Source organism: Malus sylvestris, chromosome 11, assembly GCF_916048215.2.
Source record: "Malus sylvestris chromosome 11, drMalSylv7.2, whole genome shotgun sequence".
NCBI lineage: Eukaryota > Viridiplantae > Streptophyta > Magnoliopsida > Rosales > Rosaceae > Malus > Malus sylvestris.
In genome coordinates this window covers 39,350,169-39,373,165 of record NC_062270.1, presented here as the reverse complement: position 1 = coordinate 39,373,165, position 22,997 = coordinate 39,350,169, and the positions used below count along the sequence as shown (strand labels likewise).

At 36.3% G+C, this 22,997-nt stretch overlaps 1 protein-coding gene across 4 annotated transcripts; it reads right to left on the bottom strand.

Annotated features, from left to right (window-relative positions):
- Positions 1 to 16,953: 16,953 nt before the first annotated feature.
- On the bottom strand, positions 16,954 to 19,389 carry LOC126591477 (ADP-ribosylation factor-like protein 2). Of its 4 annotated transcripts, none has more exons than XM_050257174.1 (3): positions 19,239 to 19,389; positions 18,012 to 18,057; positions 16,954 to 17,918 (listed from the first exon to the last, which is right to left on the bottom strand). In XM_050257174.1, exon 3 carries the CDS (start codon positions 17,799 to 17,801, stop codon positions 17,244 to 17,246), a length of 558 nt encoding a protein of 185 aa, XP_050113131.1. In that variant the 5' UTR covers positions 17,802 to 17,918; positions 18,012 to 18,057; positions 19,239 to 19,389; the 3' UTR covers positions 16,954 to 17,243. The 4 variants fall into 4 exon arrangements, with proteins under 4 accessions (XP_050113131.1, XP_050113133.1, XP_050113134.1 ...); XM_050257176.1 differs by having other exon boundaries at positions 18,012 to 18,111; positions 19,239 to 19,388; XM_050257177.1 differs by having other exon boundaries at positions 19,235 to 19,374.
- Positions 19,390 to 22,997: the final 3,608 nt, after the last annotated feature.

Here is a 22,997-nt window from a genome sequence, read left to right as displayed (position 1 = left end):
AATGCTGTTTGAACTGAGTACTAATAAACTCACCCCCTGAGTCACATCTCAAAGTTCCAATTTTGTGACCAGACAGATTTTCAACAAGAGCTTGAAAGTGAACAAAAACTTGAAATACTTCTGATTTATGTTTGAGAGGATACAGCCAAGTGTACTTAGTAAAGTCATCAACAAATATGACATAGAATCGATATCCACTGATAGAAGACAGGGGAGCGGGACCCCAAACATCCGCATGAACCAACTCTAAAGATCTAGAAGAATGACAAATAGAATTCTGAAAAGGTAACTTGGCACATTTGCCTAAAACACAATTCGAACAGAAAGATTGTTTGACAATAGTAGATAAAGGCAAAGAAGACTTTGAGATCACAGATTGCAAAGTCTTGAACGTTGGATGCCCCAAACGTTGATGCCAAGTGTGTTGTGATGCCTTGAGTGCAGTAAGACCATGATGCTTTGATGAAGACTGAGAAGATGCAGAAAAGGGATAGAGACCACAGCGAACAGGAGCTCTAAAAAGCATCATCCCCGTAGTAAGATCCTTGTCATGAAAGTCAAAAGGATTTAGAGTTAAGGAACACCAATTGTCTCTAAGAAACATATTTGCAGAAACAAGATCATGCTTCAAGTGTGGAACATGCAACACATTTTGTAATTTAAAAGTAGCAGAAGGAGTATGAAGTAACGAGGAACCAGAGTGGAGAATCGGCAAACCTTGGCCGTCTCCAATGTAGACTTTATCGGGGCCATTGTAAGGTTGTGGATTCTGAAGATTTTGGAGGTTATTAGTCATATGAGAGCTTGCTCCAGAGTCAAGTAGCCACGGAGGAGAAGAAGATGCATTTGAGCGAGCATACATAGCAAGCTTAGCTGGTGGAATACGGCCTTGAAAATTGGGATTCATACGATTGGAGCAGTCAATCGCTTGATGACCAGTGTCTTCACAGATTTGACAAGGAACATTCCTGGAATTATTGTTAAAGAACCGAGCACCATTACGAAATCCTTCACCACTACGATTTCCTTCACGATTAGAAACATTCTTGTTGATGTGGTTACGAGTGTATCGATTGCGATTATTATAATTCCTTTGAGAATTATTGCGCTGAAAATTGCCTCTGTTGAAATTAGAGGAAGGAGGAGGCTGACCAATATACGCCTGAGGTGTAGGAAAGAGTGGAGGTGAAGACGCTGGAAGAGACTGAAAAGCTTGATAGGGTGCAGAATTTGTTCCTTGAGTGGAATGCTTGCGAGCAAGAGCCATTTCTTTACTTAACAAAAATCCGTGAAGATCATCAACAGTAGTATCAGCAAGTCGAAACTGAACAGAATCCACAAAAGAATCATACTCATCAGGTAAGCCATTGAGAATGATGAGAAGTAGATCATGATCATCCACAGGAGCATCAGCGGCGGCAAGAGCATCAGTAGCCTCTTTGATGCGTTGGAGATACTCCGAAATAGAAGATGAACCTTTCTTGGCAGATTGCAAGGTTGAACGGAGTTGATGAATGTGAGAACGAGATACACCGCCAAACCGCCGTGCAAGATTTTGCCAAAGTTCTCGCGCAGATTGAACGCCAACAGTGAAAGGAATCAGATCTTCCGAAAGGGTGGAATTGATCCAGATAATGATGTTCTGATCCTTCTCATACCACAATTCATAGTCTGGATTAGGAACAGAGGTGAATCGACCAGAATCATCAGCAAGAAACTGAGGCGGTGGAGGTTCAGATCCGTCAACAATACCGGTAAGTTTGTAGCGACGAAAGATCGGCTCGAAGAGAGATCGCCACACAAGATAGTTATGGCGCTTGAGCTTAGTCTGAATCATGCTGCCGATATTGTGTATCGTAATCGAGTTGATCGAGGCCTGAATTAAAGAATTAGGGTTTGTGGGCAGCGGAACCGAAGGATGAGGATTTGGAGAAGAAGAAGGAGGATCAGCAAGCACATGAGGAGAAGGATGGTGCGCAATCACTGGGGAAGAAGAAGTCGAAGAATTGGCCGCCATAGATTGTTGATTGCAGAGAGAAAATGACAGGAATGAGACCTGTTTGGTGACTAAGAAAATGAGAGGAAGCGTACGAAGGATCTTAGTCGGTAGACTTTTAGGCGAGTGATACCATATTGAGAAATGATTTTCATTTCACCAAAGGATAAGTTACAAGAGTATTTATATGGAAGCTAAATACAATAGACTAACAGAGTAAAGGAAAGTTACAAGTGTGGTAATTTTCCTAACTAACTTTTAACTGTTTGTTATTACTATTATGTTGAGTTACTTGAGTAACTTTCTCTTCATGTTGAACCAAATTCATGCACCATTGCAGACGAAAGATCTGTGCAACTCCAGTAACCTATAAGAAAGCGAATAACCGTGATCGGACAGGTCTTGGGTACCGGTGTCATACCGACAAAAAGCTCTCCAACAGTTAAGTTAGTAAAGCAATACTAAGACCCAATGAGTGGCTGGCAGGAGAATAAGGAAAGAGTATGCATTGTACTAGTGAATTACGTTACCATAATTATGCCCTAGACGAGGGTATTTATACTAGTTGGGAGGGAAACTTTTTAGGATATGAAATCTGTATTAAACCAGGAGAATCCAAGATAATATATACGATTGGATATTGTTTCCTCTTAGGAGTGTGATTCTTTATGGCGCACATCAATTCGTAGATTGTAAGAATCTCCAAGAATATAAGAAGCCCGTCTGATCCTCGTTGTATCAAGTTTTCATGTCTTGTGGAACAAGAATGGTCGATTTCAACGAAATCAACAGACTTTGCCTACCTTTTCAGACCACACCAGGAGCAACTCATGGTTTTATGATCCACCTTTGCCCGGCCTTGAAATATTTTAATAGTCCCAAAAGGGAAAACCAAATTTATTAAGAGCTCAGATACAAGACTGAATACTCTTAACTAACTATATTTATTTAAACTTTGGAGAAAAAAAAAACAAAGATGTGTTGATGCATCTATCAAAAAAACAAAACAAAATAGAAACACAAGAGGTGGTTTTGCCCATAATGCTATTTGACATCACTATAAGTAGGCATAACAAATTTTACAACAAGACGACCCAGAAAATGCCATATATGTGGTATAAGCAGCCCCGTAATCGGCAAAGTTCGTTTTTGGGTGGTAGGGTCGAATGAGAGAGCTCCATTGTTGGCTTGTAGACAAGGACGGAAAGTTGTGTGATTCCGAGAGTGTAGGGCGGTGCCTTAAAGTTTTAGGGTTAGCAGTTTGTGCCTTCTTCTTTGTTGTGTCCACAGACTCCACTCTCCACCGAAGACATGGATGGATGGTCGATAGATTCTCAGCAGTTACCACTATCCACCACCATAAAAGACAGTAGTGGACTGCCAAATCAAGCCGGCTGGCTAAAACTAAACTGCTCATAAAAAAAGCCACTTGCAAAGCAATCGGCTTATTGCTTTTTCCCTTTTTGTATTATTTTAGTGCAGAACCTTTCTTATTCTTCAATAATGTTTGCTGTCAGTCTTATTGCTCTAATTTTGCATGAAAACAAAATCAGCAGCTTCTTTCATAAGCTAATTGATGTTTACCTGTCAATCCATGTGAGTTTAAATCTTTATGTTTACGGAATACAGAGAGTACCAACTATAATGCACATAAAACATTTGATTGACATTACATTCACATGAGAACATATCCCATTTTTGTTTTAGTACGCAATGTAGATTTAATTTCAAATTTAATTATGTGGTCTTTAATTGATATTCTAATGTCATCATTTTTGCCACACAAAACATCTTTGTTAAATTATTTAATAAAATTTTATTCTGTGTTTTATTTGAAATTTTATTCTCCAACATATAAAAAGTATAAGAACTTATTTGGAAGTGTTTTTAAAATGGCTGGAAACACTTTTGATGAAAATATTTTTGAAACTAATCTCTAGTAAAAATGCAAGTGAATCCTGAAGAAGCACTTGAAGTGCTTATGTAACCTAAAAACATTTACTTTGAAAAGATTTCAGTCAGTTTAAAAGAACTTCCAAATGAATTCTATTATATATATTTTTTTCTACATTCTAAGGTATACATCTTTTTAACAAGAGCATTTTTAGTCGTGTCGCCTGCGCACTTTAACATATTTGTATGTGCTTTATGTGTTTTAAAAAGGGTTAGAGAATCCAATTTGGGTATAAATATCTATGTATACCTGTCACTTTCCTTGATAGTATGGCAAATGAATAAAATTACGCTTCTAATCTTCCAATTAGGATACAAAGCTCTTGTTTCGAAAAGGAATGACAACGCCTTCGCCTCCTTTAAGCAAATTAACAGTGAATAAATTAACTTTAAAGGGCTTTAACCTTTATTAGATTCTGTCAAATGAGAGTAATTTATATAGTATGTGTAGTGGCAGACTCACTAAGGGGCAAGGAGGCAGTTGATCTTTCGAATTCCAGTAAATTTATATGGATAATTTGGGTGTAGCCCCTTTGAAGCGTGGACATCATTTTGGCTAGATCATATTTCTAAAAATATATCTAAGAAATCTGTGTGAACTTTACATGTGACTCTCCAAATAGTTTTTCTTAGATTCGCCACTGAATATATGTATAATATTATTGTGTTATGTCAATGTTACATAAAAAATACAATTATATTGTATTATTGACACAACTATAATAACAATGCATTTGTGACATGTAAGTTTTTTTCGTAATAATGGCAGAATTGTTATAAAATAAAAATAATTGTATGGCCAAGTTTTGCAAGGAAGCCAAGCTTAAGCTTAATCTTTAATAGTGGGAAAAAAAGAAGCCATGATTCCATTTGCCTTTTTAGCTCAAAATCGAAGGTGCACATGAGACTTGAGAGGTCCAGGGATGTCCAAGAAAGTGTGCCATTTGGATGGAGACCCACAAAAGCACTTTGTAGAAAAGTCAAAATTCAATTTCAACTTTCACGCAATTTGTTATCTTCTAAACTTCATGTACAAATAGAAACTCTACATGCATGTATTCCTTTTACGATGAACATCAGTCTATATCAATATTATATACAAGAGAAATGCTAAACGACATCTATCAGAGATTGACTCTTTATAGATTTTATGTCATTTCACAATTTAACGTTAATTCACGTGCTACATTATAACATTGTGTCATTAACATGATATGACAGAGAGTTTATGAAAAGTCTCATTTTTGAGAGAATCCTCTTGATATTTATGTATATATAATTTAGCATATACTTAGTTAGAGGGGACCAATTATCTTGATGATCAATAAGGACAAAATTCTATATATCGATTTCGTATATGTACTTACGTATTCACTGTGCATGCCAACTTTTAGGGTTCCATTTGGGATGTGACATTTCAAGCATGAGAACTTTAGTTACTTATGCTCCAATATCTCAGAGTTTAGGTCAAACAGTTGGATGAACACATTGGTAAATATTATGTAAGTGGTTACTACATATATTCCACATTTTAAAATTAAAATTATGGCGTTTAGTCGAAGATTGATCTTATGTAACCTATAATATGGATCTTACCCACAAAGGCGGATTCCTGAAATTTTCTCAGAGGTGGGTTATAATTTATTTTTTTCCGAATCCTCCCATTTATTGACTGGAGTCGTTTTGGGAGCTGCTTTGATGTAATTGGCTAACTTTTGCTTAGGTGAGATTGTCTTATTTTCGTTGAAACGAGTTTCTTGTGCAATTTGTTTTTCATAAACACATTTGGGTTAGAGTGCCCACCCTAGCTTGTATGGTTCCGCCGGCCCTCTCTTTCTTGAGAAATTTTTAGTTGTGACAGGAATACAGATGGTTCATTACGTGTTTTTATGCAAATGGTGGAAAATTTTAATTTTTAAATTATTAACATTTTAACACACATAACATACTATTTATATAGGGACACGTGATGTACCACTTCGTGTGACGGTCATACTGAAAAATCTCTCATCTTTCTCGAAACCCCTAGGACATCATGAAGATATAAAAGAATATTTGCATTCGTCCAAAAACTGAGACCACCCCTTTACTTCGAACGTGCTTGAGCTTGTGACAAGTACTACTTTTTGTTAAATTTGGATGGTGGAGGAGGAAGATGTACACGACTCACACATATGTAACGTGGACCATTTAAACTTGTACCAGAAGTGGTTGCATTTTTTTTCCCATTTATTGTGAAAACGCAATTAAAATGATCGAACATGTCATCATGTGGTTTGCTCACGGCCGTGAGGTTTGGGAAAAAGATAGTTAAAGAAGAAATCGATTCCTTTTCATGATCTGTAAAATCTCTATGATATAAGGTGCTCGAAAGAAAAAAAGTAGTAGTTGATAATTTTAGGCTTTCTACCTCCTTTGTTCTATTCTATTCCTTTTTTTTCCCTTTCATGCCAGTATAGGTAGATTATAAAAACATTTTATTAATTTATGATTTTAGTTTGTTTGTAGACGTGAACAAAAAATTTACAGATGTTCTGGTTAGGATATACGATTATGAGACAAAAGCTCAAGACAAAAGGAATAGAGGAAGACCTAAGAAAACTTAGAAATATACTCTAAGAAAAGATATAGAGTACTTGAAGCTAACGAAAGACTTGATACAAAACTGAGCACAATGACATTCTAAGATTCATACTGGCGACCCTACTTGGTGGGATAAGACATAAGACATTGTTGTTGTTGTTGTTGCTTGATTTTAGTTTGTTTAATATTATTTATTACTGCAAATAGCGCTTTACATATAGTCTCATTAAAAAAGAAAAAAATTATGTCCCCAATTTGAATCGAATTCAATCCATAAAAACAAAAAACAATCATGTTTATGCACTTTGGTACGGATACGATCCTTATTGATTTCCCTTCTTCCTAACAACTAGCTATTTAACCCAAACTCTACTCAAAATATTATTTATTATAGATTTATATATATGCATGATTCTCATTGCCAACCTCAAAGTTGATATCCGGTTCTTTTATTTTTATCTTTTTTTTATCGTAATAGCATCTTCAAACTACGGATCTGTTGAGGACAAATGTATAGCATCTCTCTCCAAATTAATAATGGTGTGCAAATGATGTGCTATTTGTTTTAGAAGTATAAAAGCGACACATTTGCTGATACATTCTCGATCACATATTAAAAAAACATATGATGTGTATCCAAATAACTTTATCATTTATTAATACCAAAGTTGTGTTGTGTTTTCACCATATGCGTGCCAAGATAGTATTATATTGACATAGTCCCGATTGGGATTGTCGGTTAATTTGTGGATATATGAAAATCCCTATAGGACTGGTTCGCCATCTCTCTCTCTCCCAATGCCTCTCAAGGTCGTTCCAGAAATTAATGTGCAAGTAAGATTTTGTGGACAGGAATGCAAAAGTCGTAGTAGGCCATTTGGCTGCATGCAAACCTGAAATTTTCTTTTTCGTATAGACTTCTCACATGATGTATTTTTTCACGTGTTATGATATATTTTAAGTGTTAAGACTTGTCACATGAGTAGACGATATAGTTAATATATATTGCTTTAAATATATTAATAAAAAAAAGAAGGAGAAATTAGATTCTCATCACTCATTTTGTTGCTCCATTAATTAAACTTTATTCCTTTTCAATTTTTGATGGTATTAATAACATCATTAATTATTTCAATAATAAAATATTTTTTATTTTTAAATATACTCCTTTAGTGTTAAAAATGTTACAATTAGTATATTTATATTTATGGCCAAATTTTTTATCATACATTTTTTTTAGTTTGTACCCATTTTTAATTTGCAAATTTTCTTTAGTTTGTACCAATTTTATTTTTTGTTTTAATTTGTACCCATATATTAATTTCTTTGTGCCCAAATTTTTAAAAGTTTTATTTGTATTTGTGTCCATGTGTTTACCGTCATGTGACATTGTATAATTAATCAATGATAGAAAAATTATGTTACATCCCACATCGTTCAGGGGAGTGGATCATGTAAGCCTTATATGTATATTCTCATTTCTACCTAACACGAGGCATTTTGGGAGATCATTGGCTTCGGGTTCCATTGGAACTCCGAAGTTAAGTGAGTTCGCGTGAGAGCAATCCCATGATGGGTGACCCACTGGGAAGTTCTCATGTGAGTTCCCAGAAACAAAACCGTAATGGTGTGGTCGGGGTCCAAAACGGACAATATCATGCTATGGCGGAATCGAGCTCGGGATGTGGTGGGGGCCCAGGTCGAGATGTGACAGCCCGTCCCAAAAAATAATCTATTTTGTCTTCAATTGCGTGGAATGACGATTGTACCCTTGAGCGTTGAGTTATGTGTGTGTGTAAATGGGCTAAGGTTAAGGGACCAATTAGGTATATTCCTAATTAATTGGACCCAATTAGAACTAAAGGACTTAAGGTTTTGTTTGATTGGTTGCAAGTTGGACCACACACACACACCCATCCCGTTGACCCTCTCTTTCACCTCCCTCTCAGATTTTCCTATTCGTCTGTACACCCATACGATCATCATTCAACCAACTCCATCTCTCACATATTGAGTTCGTGGAGACTATTTTCAAGTTCCTTGCAAGCTCAGGAGTAGAGCTATACCATTTGTTTGGAGGAAGAACCTCAGAAACCCGAGAAACCAGAGGCTCTAATGTGAGGTACAATGCGTCAAGTGTGATCGCAGAGGTTTCATCGAGTTTTAAGGTTCTAGTAAGCCTTAGAACTTCTTCATGAAGCTCAAGGAAGAATTTTGGAAGGTTTTGAACGTTGGGAAGCTCGGGTTTGGTGAGTTGGTGACCGGATTATCGAAGTTTTCCCGACAAGATTTAGTGGGTTTTAGGACCTAAAAGTGGTAAATTTGTTCCTCTCATCCTAAGCTTCATTTTGGAGAAAATTTCATGGATTTTGGTTGAGAAATGGATGAGATATTGAAGTTTTAAGTTTTTCTAGTTTCCAGTGACTCAGACGGCGATGGTGACGGAATCCGGTGACTCGCCAGAGAAGAAGGTGAATATTTCGTCAAAGTTAATGGAATATTCCTAATGGCGTCATGCATCTTTAACGGCATATTCTATATTTTAACAGAATATTCCCTAACGGCGTTAACTATTTTGTTTGGTGTGCCTGCACGTGTGGCCATGCCTTGGTCGGTGCGTGAGGGCGCGTGGGATGTCAAAATTTTTTTCTAAAAATATGGGGATGTTCCTGAGGTTGAGTAGGCCACGGTGATATATTTAAACACCTCAATTGAGCAATGTATGAGAAGTTATTACCTAGTTTTGGTTATGTGCTTTAAAAATAACGTTTAAATAGTTGTTTCGTATATAGGCGAGACCTATCCAGAGGACAAGCGTAGTCAAGCAAGACTCGGGGGCTACGACCCTTCTACATATCAGTGAGTGGGTTTTTGGTTTTCAGTATATATATACACACACACTTGGTATTTTTCCTAGAAACTTTAATTAAATGGTTTAATATGTTGAAATGCCATATCAAATGATCTCTATGTTTAATTGTGCATTAGTATGGTTATATATATTGTTGTTCAATGCTGCGGACGCCCAGGTAAGCTTCAAGTGAGTATATTAATGGTAATGATGGTAGTGAGTAATTGTGTTGAGATGCATTTAGAGATGGTTATCTTGCACCCCGGTGTTAGTGCTCTGCCAGAGGATAGGGTCTAGCCCTCACGTGATTGTTCACATGCCAGAGGATAGGGTCTAGCCCTCACGTGATTGTTCACATCCCGCACCACACACTCACCTTGGATCCAAGGCAGGTACTAGCCTGTCGTACAGTCCACATTAGGTGGTTCCGACTCATAGGTGACTTGCAATACTTTCGCACAGCCTTCATGTGATTGTAGCACTTGAGCATATTTATTTACACCTAGCATGTTGTACAAACCACTTCAGGTGGTTCCGACTTGTGTGCAGAGAACTTGTTGATGAGTTATAGATTCAACCGTACAGGTCACGTTAGGTGACTTTGGCTGACGTACCATTTCATATTGATTCATTTCACCTGACTTACTTATTTCCTGCTAAGATATTTGACATGCATGATATTGGATTTACTATCATAAACAGGGTTTTGAGATATATTTACATGTATGTTATTTTCTGGGAATTATACAGGTTTTACTGCGAGGGGTTTCTACTTTTGATAAGTGAAATGATTTTGAAAAGCTTTGTTTTTGCCCACTCACATTTTCTATTTTATGCCCCTCCAAGTTTTAGGTAGAAGTGCTTGTTGGTGGCTTATGAGGAACTCACGGCAGCTCTGACAGATTATCACCAATGTAGGATCACCTTTGAGTATTGTATAATTAGTATTCGTCCTGCTTGACTGCAATTAGGCTACTTATGCTCTGATTGTGAACTCACACTTAATTTCGCACTTGCACTTTATCTTATCTAGTGTTCTAGTTAGCTTGGTTTTTGTTTATTCGCATTTTCTTATATCAATATTGCTTCCGCACTGTGCACATGGCTACGTCACCCTCATGTGATGGCCAGCATGCCTCGATTTAGGTCAGGGTGTGTCACGGGATGTGACAAATTACATATGGTATATTTATGTTTTATGGCTAAACTTTGTATCATATATTTATATTTTTAGTTTGTACCCACTTTTAATTTGCAACTTTTTTTTTTAATTTGTAGTCTTTTCTTTTTAATTTTAATTTATACCCATGTATCAATTTCTTTTTGCGCCCATATTTTTTAAAATTTCATTTGTACTCATAATTTTTTATTCTTTATTTGTACCCTAATTTATTTATAATGTACCCATTCTTCTTCATTAATGTACCACTTTGTTATATGTGAAATGTACCCATTTTTTTTGTAAAATGTACCAATTTTTTTAACACTATGGATACATTCTTTTGCCATTTATTATTTCTTATTGTTACATAGTTTCTATCCATTTATTCTGACACACCCCGTCCCGGAGGAGGGCATGCTGGCCGTCACGTGACGTGACGTAACCAGCATGCCCTCCTTCCGGACTGAGTGTGTCATATTCAATCAAAATGTTAGAATTTTTTTTTTAATGTAGCCATTTCTAATAGTATTATAATGAGAGATTTTAAATTTATATGATTATAAATCTCATAAAATATCAAACAATTAATGTCAAAACTATAAAAATATAAATATTAATAGTAATATAATGAGGTGTACAAAGTCAAGGGACTTTGATCAAAATTTGAATACCATTAAGGTTTCAGTCAAAGAGTGTTAGGGATTAGGGACCGTATCCAAAATATCATAAAAAACAAATACATGTGTTTCAAATTGAGTGAATTTGTACATCACGTGGCGGCTACATTTCTAAACCTAACAAGTGAGAAATTAATTTTAATATATACAGCTACCATATGGTTATGAAGCATCACAGATTCAGTACGTACTTTTCTGCAACCTCGTGATATTTCACAATCAAAATGTATATTTTTTATGTTTTGAAAAAATATATATGTATTCTTATTCAACGGTCTACCAAGTAGACATATTTTGTTAAATTAGTTAAAGCAATGTGCTCTCTTTTATACATTCGCATAACTCTTTGTGTGGTTTAGATAAATTCAGTATAAATATCGATTGTATAAAAAAAAAGGAGGTATTGGCCGATTTCCCTCCCCCCACCCCACCAACCAAACTTGTAAGGAGCTATCAATTTCTTCTATAGACTTTTATTTTAGCCTATAACCTCCTAAACTTTTATAATTGGTCAATATCTCCATGAACTTTAATTTTTCCAATTACCTTTGAACTTTAATTTCCTTGCTAAACTCTAAATTCAAACAAAAAATATACGGAGTGAACTAGAGGAAGAGAAGAAAGAAAAAGAAAACAATATAAAGCTCAGGGGTAAAATTGACCACTTATAAAACTTCAAAGGGGAATTGGCTAAAATTAAAATTTCGTGAGAAAATTGACCAATTACAAAAATTCAGAAAAATAATTGACTAAAATTAAAATTCATGAGAAAATTACACAGCTCCTTATTTATTTAGGAAAAAAAATCGACAAATACCTTAAAAAAATAGTCCACCAAAATTTCAGCTTGGCTCATACTAAAACATACAATATGTGCGTGTGCATGTGTTTGGGTATGCATGTGGGCATTTCTAAACGTGTATAATTTGGTGGTTTGTCACAAATTGAATTGTCAAATCGATTTTCATCAAAATATCATAGAGTATAATTTATATGCAAGCAAAGCAAAAGTGCTTGAGCATGTTACATGCAATATTGATTATTGTTGTTCATTTGGACGGCTCTGGAGTCCTGGCCCTCTGCGGATTATATATGAAATAAAAAACAAAACAATATAATAAGTTCTTAAACGTGCTTACAAATAATTAAAAACTACATGGAAAACTACATAAACATGCTTTATGTTTTCCCTCGCTAATCACAAGCCGCTAGTGGTTAAAAAAAATTGAATTAATCTAATAATTAAAAACTACATTAACAACTAACACGGGGTAGCTCAGTGTTGAGGACGAATTTTCTCGCCTGTATTTCCACAAGAGATGTCGTGGGTTCAATTTCTGGCACGTGTAATGGTAGCCACGAAGAGACTAAAAATGCCTCTAAATCTTTTCAACATTCGAAATTGTAGACTGTCATGACGAAACTACTAACCAGAACATTTTCTAAATAAAAAAATAAAAACTACATTAGCATTTGCTTTTTCGGCACTACTAAATTTGATTTATGTGCAACTTACTACGCAGAAAAGAACAAATAACTATAATTTTGTTTAATTTTGGATACATATGTGTGCTAGAGTAATTAAGTATGTACTATGTACATAATAGATATATATTAACCTCAGATTAATATTGTCTCTCAATCCAAATTCCAATGCTGCTAACATCTTACTATATCTTCAGGTACATCTTAAGTTCACAAAATCTTAAGCATTTCCAATTAACCAATACATATATTTATTTTGTTCATTGAGATCCACTAATGAGGTTTTATAATTAGCAATCTGCTTGTTTATCATTAAAAAAATAGTAATGCTAGTGACCATCTATTTAAACCATATTTTGTAAATTATATAACGTGATTGTTGATGATTAAATTATTACTTAAGTGTTGTCTAACGAGCTTATTTTCTACCTAGCATATACCCTTACTTTTTCTTGTACAAGCAATAGAAGGTTGATCGATACTTCAGGTGCCAAAATAAACACTCTTAATACTTGAATAACAAACCCTTTATATCATAGCTCCACTTTTATTTGAACTTTTTGTTTTATAATAAATTGAGATTTAGTTTTTGTTCTTTGACAAACGATAAGTAATTATACTAAATTTATCTAAACTTGAATTTAAACATGGGTGCAAATAGTGAAGTACACTGCACTGACAAACTTGACTATGCTCCAGTATGCATAAATTTAGCTTTTAATTAACTATTATTTTAGATAATTTGATTCTCTTGTACTTTAGATAATTCGTGACATTATTAATTCACATACGCATGTTTGACTTGGCTCAGCAGGTGAGGGAACGCTTTAGAGGAAACACAGAAGCCATGCACATCAAGTATTTGCCCAAAGAATTATAGTTAACTAATCAATATTTATTTATGAGCCAACATGGATGAAGTTTTCATTTGAAGCAAACAAATGCCTTTTCCCCCCTTTTCACAGGGCAATACCTTTTTCTCTTTCAGGTTAGACCAAATAGTCCATCATCACTACATTAAACATAATCAATAAGCGGTTTTTTCAAAAGAAAAAACCGATAATATATCTAGTGCTAATGAGAGATATTATAATCAATTCTCGTCAAATGCAAACATGAACCATATTATTGCTCGCTTATTGTGAGGCTTAGCGAACTCTTTCATCTCTATAGTGTAAGATAATATTGGCTGTTCAAAAAAAAAAAAAAAAAACGAGAAAAAACATGTTTTGAGACATAGAAAATAAGCCGAACTCTACAAGCCCTAGACTGAAGACAACAAAGCAATCTACTCTTTCCCCCCACTAGAACAATTGAAAAGAAAACACCCCCGATAGAACGGCACTCCCGTTTGTTAAAGTATTCGGAATGCTAATGTTTTAAATAACAGTTAAATGTGAGAAAATTCTTATGTGTTACCATAACACCGGTGTTATATAATATAATACTGGTAACATGAGATCAGTTGTGGAAGGAAGGAGGGGGAATAGGATCGTATGACCCCAATAAAGTCAATTGGCTACCCCTATAATCTTGTATGTTAGGCTTGACCCAAAGAAGGCATGAAAAGACAAGGGATAGAAGGCCATGTTCGTTTTATATGTTTTTATACATAGTTGAGGGTATACGTTATATATAGGTTTTTTTAGTCAAAATAATTTTTGAGATTGAAATAATTTTTTATTTTGGTCTTTAAGATTTGAAATCGATAGAACTAATCATGAGTTTGTCCATCGTCAATCGTATTGGTCTTTCCGAAAAAAATCTCTGTTAAATAAGGACCAAAATAACAAAAATACACTCAATTTAATAAACAATGTATCAAAATGATTTGACAAGAATTGAGAGTAAGTTTGTCATTTTTTTTCTTATTTAGCTGATATTTTTCACAGAATGACCAAAATAATTGACAATGGACAAACTTCAGGACAAAAATTGATAATTTCAAGGATCATTTTAACTAAAAAAATCTTATATATGTGTGCGTCAAGAGTCAAATATGTACATGGGATGCGTATCTTGCTTAAATAATGTTGGAGAGAGAACCAACAGCATTTGCTTAGAATGCGTTGGCCTTGGATTTATATAAGAAGCTGAATATGAGACCTCAGTTGATAATACTATTGTCCTAAAAAATTCTGATTCCGCCTGAAATAGAAGATGTATAAATAAATAAATGAGATTTTTAAAAAATTTAAATCCTTTTAGAAGACATGATAGTTGTTTATTCATAACGTAAAGAAAACTTACAGTTCTCAAAAAGGATATCATGAAGTATAATTATGAGACTTACTTGAACCAACAACTAGTAAAATTAGAAATTAAGGCTAACTTGAACATTGTCTGCACCGCTATATTAATAGATAAACGAGATTATAATATCGCACAACGGTATGATTAACGATTAAAAAAATGAATCCAATCGTATTATAGTGTGGGAGTTTTCAATATTTAAGAGAGATATGGCATATGGAATATATACCATTATGCGCATGCACGTGAACCTGAGACAAAAAGAACTTTCGAAGTAGCTTCTTTCGCAAGGCTATGCACAGTAGTCAACGAAATAATTCAAAATTTGGAAAGCAAAAAAGAGAAATTTATGATTATAAAAATCAAATTTAGAGAAGAAAACGAATACAGTCAAATTGATTAATTGGTGAGTCGAATTTGGTAGGTGAAGGTGTCATCCAAGATTAAACAAATGCAATGGAACTAAGAAGAATGTATTGTCTATGCCGCCACGAAAGGGATTCAAAGCATGACAATTGACAAATTCGAAGACCTATTTCCATTGCCTCCTTTGACCGTAATACCGTCACGTGACTAAGTTATGAGGAAAAACGTTTAAACTTTAGACGCAGTAAGTTTAAGGGGTCTCAATCACTAGAGCAATTTATCACGTACACGATACATGTTTTATTCATAATATGACGTCCTAAAAGATAAACTCATCAACTGCATGTAATATGATGTGATGTCTTTTTATTTTCTTTTAATTTGTTCAATACAAATATCAAAAATATATTAAACTATAATAAAAATATAAAGAGTGTGCAGAAACCACTTCTCGTAAATTTTGCTTGAGTGAACCCACAATGACAACTCCATATTTGACCGTCCACATTAGACCCTACCCCTCATTATCTTACCACTTGTATATTTAACACGTAATATATCATTTCGTATTTTCAACGTACTGAAAAATATCTCTTTCTTTAGAGAAGACTATGGAAGCTTCTTCGCGCACTATACAACAAGATGGGGGTCCACTATTTTATTATGATTTATGAAGCAACAAACAGAGTGGGCCAAAGAGAAAAATCTGATCATGTTCTCGTAAATCATTGTTAAAAGCCCATAAGAGCCTGCCCAAATGACCTTTTAGTGTTGGAATGTCATGTCGGTCGGTTGGTTGGTTTGGTCATATTAACATATTATTCATCTCCATACCGTCAAACATATTTAAGTTAAGATATAATAATCGCTAAAAAGCTAACTGGTTAATAAGTTAACACGATATTAATCACCCATTTAAATTACAAATACACATCGTCTCATTGACTAATTTTAAAGGAAACATTCTCGCTCAAGCTCTAACCAGTTAATAAATTAAAACGACACTAACTTCCTGTTTGAACTACTACACAACCCAACAGGATCCTCTCCGAATCTTTTTGGTGGGGATCTTGGGGATCTGTGAATCGTGTCTGTTCATCTTACATAGTACGGTCAATTTTTGTCAAGTATTGTTTGTGTTTAATTTTAAATAAAATATTTAAAATAATTCTGACCGCACGATGTACGATGAACGAATATGATTCACGGATCCCCGAAATCCTCACAAAGAGGATTCAGATTCCTACATAACATCGTCTCATTGACTAAAATACACCCGACTAATTTTATAAGAAACACTCTCGCTCTAGCGCTAACCAGTTAATACGACACTAACCACTTGTTTGAACTACTATAGATCGTTGTCTCATTGACTAGAATATTGACTAATTTTAAACGAACACTATCGCTCAAATGCTAACTAGTTAATAAGTTAATACGACACTAGTCACTCAGCTGAACTACTACACAACGTCGTCTCATTGACTTAAAATACACATCGTTTCATTCACTAATTTTACAAGAAACACTCACTCTAGCGCTAACTAGTTAGTAATTTAAACGACATTAACCACTTGTTTGAACCACTACACAACATCGTCTCATTGACTAATTCCATAGGAAACACTTGTACTCGTAAACACTCTTAGTTAGAAACAATCCCAAACGGGCCAATACGTCATTCCGGTTCATAACTACATATGAAAGTTCTTGTCAACATAATATAAATGTAAACATAGCTTGTTTTCGCGTCATTCATTACAGAACGGTCCTGCTGTTGCTTTCCGAGCACCTTCTTTTTTGAAGCACTTCAAGTTTCCGTTCAGGTTCTTCTGTTGCTAAACGAAATCGAAAAAACATATTCTGCCAATCCATGGATTGTGACGTCCATTGCCTTCCAGTGACTTAAAATTGCCACTAGTCAAGAACATAGATCCGAGAGGCAATGTCTTGGACCAACCAATCGAATCCTTCAAGCAGTCCCTCACCGGTGAATGCACTGCAGCCGACAATTTGCCAATGCCGAGTTTTATCCATGGCCTCCAAGTTCAAAACCTTAGCAATTTCTTCCGGAGCAAGGGCACCTTTTATGTCCTGCTTGTTTGCTAGTATCAACAAGGATGATCCAGAAAGCCTCTCCTCCTTCAAAAGATTGTCGAGCTCCGCTTTGCAGTCTTCTAGCCTTCTAAGATCTGAACTGTCAACTACCCATACCAGACCATCAGTTTGCTCGAAATAGTTTCTCCAGTACGATCTTATTGTTTTCTGGCCCCCGACATCCCATATGTTGAGGGTATACTTTTGGTAAATGATGGTCTTGATGTTGAAACCGAGTGTGGGACTGACAACGCTGGTGTCCTCTCCATTAATTCTCAGCACAATGGTAGTCTTGCCAGAATTGTCAAGCCCGACCATGAGTATACGTATTTCTTTTTCCTTCCTTTTAATTTTTCGAATAATGCTGAGAAGCCCCATTTGCTCACAGACAAAATCAGATTGAGCTTCTCCAAATAGACTTCAAGGTTCGAAGCAAAAACCAAACGAGAATTTTTTCTCAAAACTGAAACTTCAATGAGACTTTCAAATCCTGAGCTGTTAAATTAGAGAAAATTAAATTGACAAAGGCACATGGGCAGTTCAAGCTTTAACGTGCGTGCTGAGAATTAGGAGGATAATAAAACTTACTTTAGTCGTCGGTTGTTGATGGTAGGCAGTGGTTGCCGGCTCAATCCTGGTAGGAACAGGTGAAGTATGAAGTGATTAGGGCCTGGCGTACATGATTATTCTGTTTTACCGAAGAAAGCACAAATATGAACTTTTCCTTTTACAACAAGAAAACTCTAGGAACTTCGAGTGTATGCTATTTACCGCGAAGCACACTTGTGCTGAAAATATTTCATGAGGAGTGATGAACATAGTATTTAGGACAACACAATCACATGCTCATGATCAAATTCAGTTAGCTAAGAAAAGCCTAAAATGCTAAACTAAAAAACAAGTAGTTATCATGGCGGCGAGGCCTACCAAGTAAACATCATGCAGATAAACACTTACACACATGCTCACAGGAACACGAGACAAGATGCATATATACTGGATTAGTAACAAAACTCAGTTTGAAATTCAAAAAGTCCAAGGGAGAAAACAAGATGCTGTAGCAAACATCGGCTACAATGTAAAACATTTACTATACTAATTCCTCTTTTCAGCTGTAAAGGTTAAGCAAGTGATGGCATTATAGGGGAAAGAAACAAGCAAAAAGAACAACACATTTTGAAATTATCAGTCACCGCAATGGTGTGATGCGAAGGATTCATCGGTCTCAAAACACATTATATTCAGGATATGACATTATATTCAGGTACATAAGCGGCCCCAAGCCAACAAGGCTCCCTGCTTTGTGAAGGTCGGAGGAACGTCTATCGTAAGAATATCACAACACAAACTCTACCCGCAAGTTGTTCAATTGAGATTAAAAAGCAGAGTCTAAAAATTCACTAGTAGTTCAATTAGGACTATTTAGTAACAAACAAAAGCAGAACAGATACATGAGAATCATAATATCACAACACAAAATCTAATTGCAAATATAATTTAAAGTCATCTCAAAGTCTAAGACTTTACACATATAATTTAAAATCAAACAAAACCCAGATGTAATCGTATACTCATAAGCAGTTTAGAGAGAGAGAGAGGACTAGAAGGGTTGCTATGAGTTGTTTGGGATGAAAATCGAAAAGGGTGTTCGGGAAATCTGATGAAAATGGACGGTAGGGATCGATATCGGGTAAACACGGCGGAGATCAGAGCATCCGGGAGGGAGAGTGAATTGTGGATTGGTCGCCATTGTTGCAGGTTTGATAGCATCAGTTTCAAAGATTAAAGCTTTAACGAGAGAGAGAACTTACCCACCTGGGAAATTTGAGACGTCGGCGGTTCTCGGCGGATCTGATCGAGGAGGTGGGAAATAATGGTAAAGGTATCGACGGGAGAAGAGCTCAACTGAAGATAGTACGAGAATGCAAACGTTTCGACACTTGAAAGAAATTAACTTAAATATTGTTATGTTTGGACCCCGATAGACAAATTTGATTTTTGGAAGGGGGTGTGGTATCGACACTCTTTTTTATTTTTCACAAACTTTCTTAATTTTTGGTTATCAGGTTAAATGAATTAAAGAAAATTAAAAGAAATAAATTAATAAGGAGTGTGTGAGAAGTAAAAACGATGTGTGAATATCACTCATTTCGGAACGTCCTTGGGCCAATATGAAAATAAGGAAAACACAAAATGCCTATTTTGCCCTACTGAAGTACAAAACAGTAACAATTTGATGATTTGATTTGTGTTATGGAATTTCTTTCCTTTTTCCCATCAATTTTCTCATTGATGGACATTTTTGTAGCTTTATTTTTTGGGTAAATTACACTTTCATACATTAGGTTTGGAGTTTATTTCAATTCCTTACAACATCTTCAAAACGTTTCACTTTTATACCTTAAGTACTATTTTATTTTTAAATAATACATCTGTTACATTTTTCATCCATTGATCTGTTAAATGCTGACGTGGCTGCAACATTTGTGCCATATGACTGCCAAATGTGTGCCACGTGGAAATTTTTTTTTAATTTTTTTTATAAAAACCTGAATTTTCTCAAAAAAAGAAAGAAAAAGAAACCCATCCCATCTCCCCGCACCCCCCCCCAAAAAACAAACCCAGAACCCTTTATCCCCACCCACACCCGCCCAACTCGTCTTCCCCCTTCCTTTTGACGACCCACCTAAGCCAAAACCCCGACCCTTATTCCGCCCGCACCCCCCCCACCCAAGAGACCTCACCCTCCTACTGCCCGCACCCCCAACCTCCCCCTCCACCCAAGAGACCTCACCCTCTTCCCCCCCCCGGGCAACCTAACTGCCTGTGTCCGACCTTCCCCCTTCCCCGCACGACCCAACTCCTTACGTCCAACCTCACCCAGAACCCAAATCCCGACCCGGGCGACCCACCTCGCCCAGAACCCGACCCCTACCATCTGCAACACCCACCCTCTTCTCCCTCCCCCATCCGTGCTCGTCGGCAAGTCGGTCGGCTCCGACAACGAGGTATGCATTTAATTTTGTCCTTCAAATTTTGAATTTTTTTGGGTGCTTGGTTAGTGGTGGTCTGGATGGAGTTAGGTTTGCTATGGGTGGGTAGGGTTGCAGATTAGAGAAGGGAGGGTAGGGGTGAAGAGGAGAAAGGACTCGGGGAAGGTAGGGATGGGGTTGGGGTTTGCTGGGAGGTGAAGAGGGTGGAGGAGAGGGAGGTGGGTTCGGGGAGGGGGGGTGGGTGGGGATGGGGGTTTAAGGTTTCTAGGTTTGTTTACGGGGGAGCTAGGTTTCAGTTTTTTTTTTTTAAATTCTTTTTTCAGGTGGTTTTTTTTTAATTAAAAAATTATTATTTTTGCCACGTGGTGTGCCATGTTGACAGCTACGTCAGCACTTAACGGATCAATGGATGAAAAATTTAACTGATGTATTATTTTGAAATAAAATAGTACTTGAGGTATGAAAGTGAAATGTTTTGAAGATATTGTAAGGAATTGAAATAGACCCCAAACCTGAGGTATGAAAGTGCAATTTACCCTTATTTTTTTCTTTGATAAAACAGGTAAATTTCATTACCAACCTACAATAAGTTCAAAGGTCTAAATACAAGCTTAACACAAAAAAAAAGGCCAACACAACATAGAGGACAAGGTCTGCTGCTTCTCATGCGTCTGCAACAACCGCCACTAGAAAACCAAATAACGATCTCCACAATTCGTCGCTTATCACCGTCGCCAAAGATCCTGCCTGCAAGAACCCAAAAATTGATGAAGAAGAAGGCCTCCTCAATCTCCAGGGACCACCATACCAGCTGTCTCCACGAAGTTAAGGAAGCCCGCGGGGGAGCAAGCAACATTGCCACCAAGGGCGAACACTGGGAAAGACCAACAAGGGCCAGCAAAGGTGGTGGTGCGAACTCCTGAGCCGAAGCTCTACACACCCTTCCGTAGATCTGTGACATATCGCGTTGAAAACATGTGGAAATTGATCAGAATTTGGGATGGTCAGAGAGATGAAGGATCCAATTGATGAAAAAGACTAAGGGAGGTGGATGGAAGGGAATGGAAGGGGATGAATCGAAGCAGATTGAGCGAGTGGATGATTGGGTATTGGAGTTCAAGATGGTTTGATCAAAAGCAAGGAACGACTTCGGATGAGGAAATCGTGATTTGCAGGGATGGTGGAAAGTGTACACAACAGGGAGAACAAAAAGAAAAGAAAAAGAAAGAAAAAAACATGGGACTACCACCGACCCTAGCCACAACTAGGGCCGGCAATAACGCTGATTTAACGAGAAGATCATCACTCACACTTAGGTGAGAAAGATTCTCACAATAGGAGAAAAGGTCTCTCAGTGGAGGAGAGAGAAGCTTCTTGCTTTTTTTGACATTTTTGTAGCTTGGGTGCAAAGTAAACACAACGTTGTTGGCAACATGTTCCATGACTTGCAGGACAGGGTTTGGGGAATCAACAATCCAAATGGCAACAGTTGGATAACGTTGTAGGAATTGGACGAATTTTAACTCAAGATTACACTTATTGGCTACAAATTACAAGAAAAAAAAAAAGAGGATAAACCGACCGCTTTAAATAAGAAAAAAAAAATGAACTGATATTGACACTCTAAAATAATTATATTATCTTTATCTGAAACCAGGTCATGAATAAGGTGGACATATTGTATATCGTGAAGATGATCATTGTTTTGCGATAACTCTTTGGTGAGTAAAAATCGCTTGAATTGCTAATGTAAATCACTGCAAATCATCTCTAGTAACCCACTCCCGCAATGTATCCTTAACTTCATACATTTCAAATACGCACTCGTCATCCTCCTCGTCATCGTCATACTTCACATGAAAGTTAAACCCAACGGATACAACATACTAGTGAATATATTTCATATACAATGTGGTATGCCAGTGACCACCTTGTGAATAATGTGTGATTGGGCGAAGTGTTCAAAGTGCAGGACTAACTGTGATGGCGATGAAGACTTTCTCACACGCTCCCTTTGAACTGATGCAGGTGCAGGAGGATTATTGCCATTACTTCCCATCAAGTAAATATAAATATGTGATCGAGTTTTGAAAAATTAGTGTGATTTTCCAGAGAGCGGAGAAGGTGGTTGGGTTAAGAATCCAAGATAGTTCTTCATTTTTCACGTAAAGTACTTGATTTGTCGATTTTTGGTGACATTATGATCTGGGTGAAATTTTTAATTGTGACCGGAACACAAGTGGTACACCATGTGTATTAATATAAGTGGTGGAAAATTTTATTTTTTAAGTTATTAATTTTTTAGCACACATATCCCACAATTTGTATAGTGACATGTGGTGTACCACCTCGTGTACCGGTCACATTGAAAAATCTTTCACGATTTGGGATCATATTCTCAATCACTTTAGGAGACACTATTTTCTACTAGAGATTCTGACCGGCACACGGGGTAGTACATCACGTGTCATTAAACAAATTGTGTGATATATGTGTTAAAAAGTTAATAACTTAAAAAATAAAATTTCTCACAATTTATATAAAAATACGTGGTGTATCACCCATGTTCCCGTCAGAATGA

Excerpts from the sequence above, each read along its gene's own strand:
- LOC126591477 (XM_050257174.1), bottom strand. The coding sequence starts at position 17,801 with ATGGGGCTTCTCAGCATTATTCGAAAAATTAAAAGGAAGGAAAAAGAA.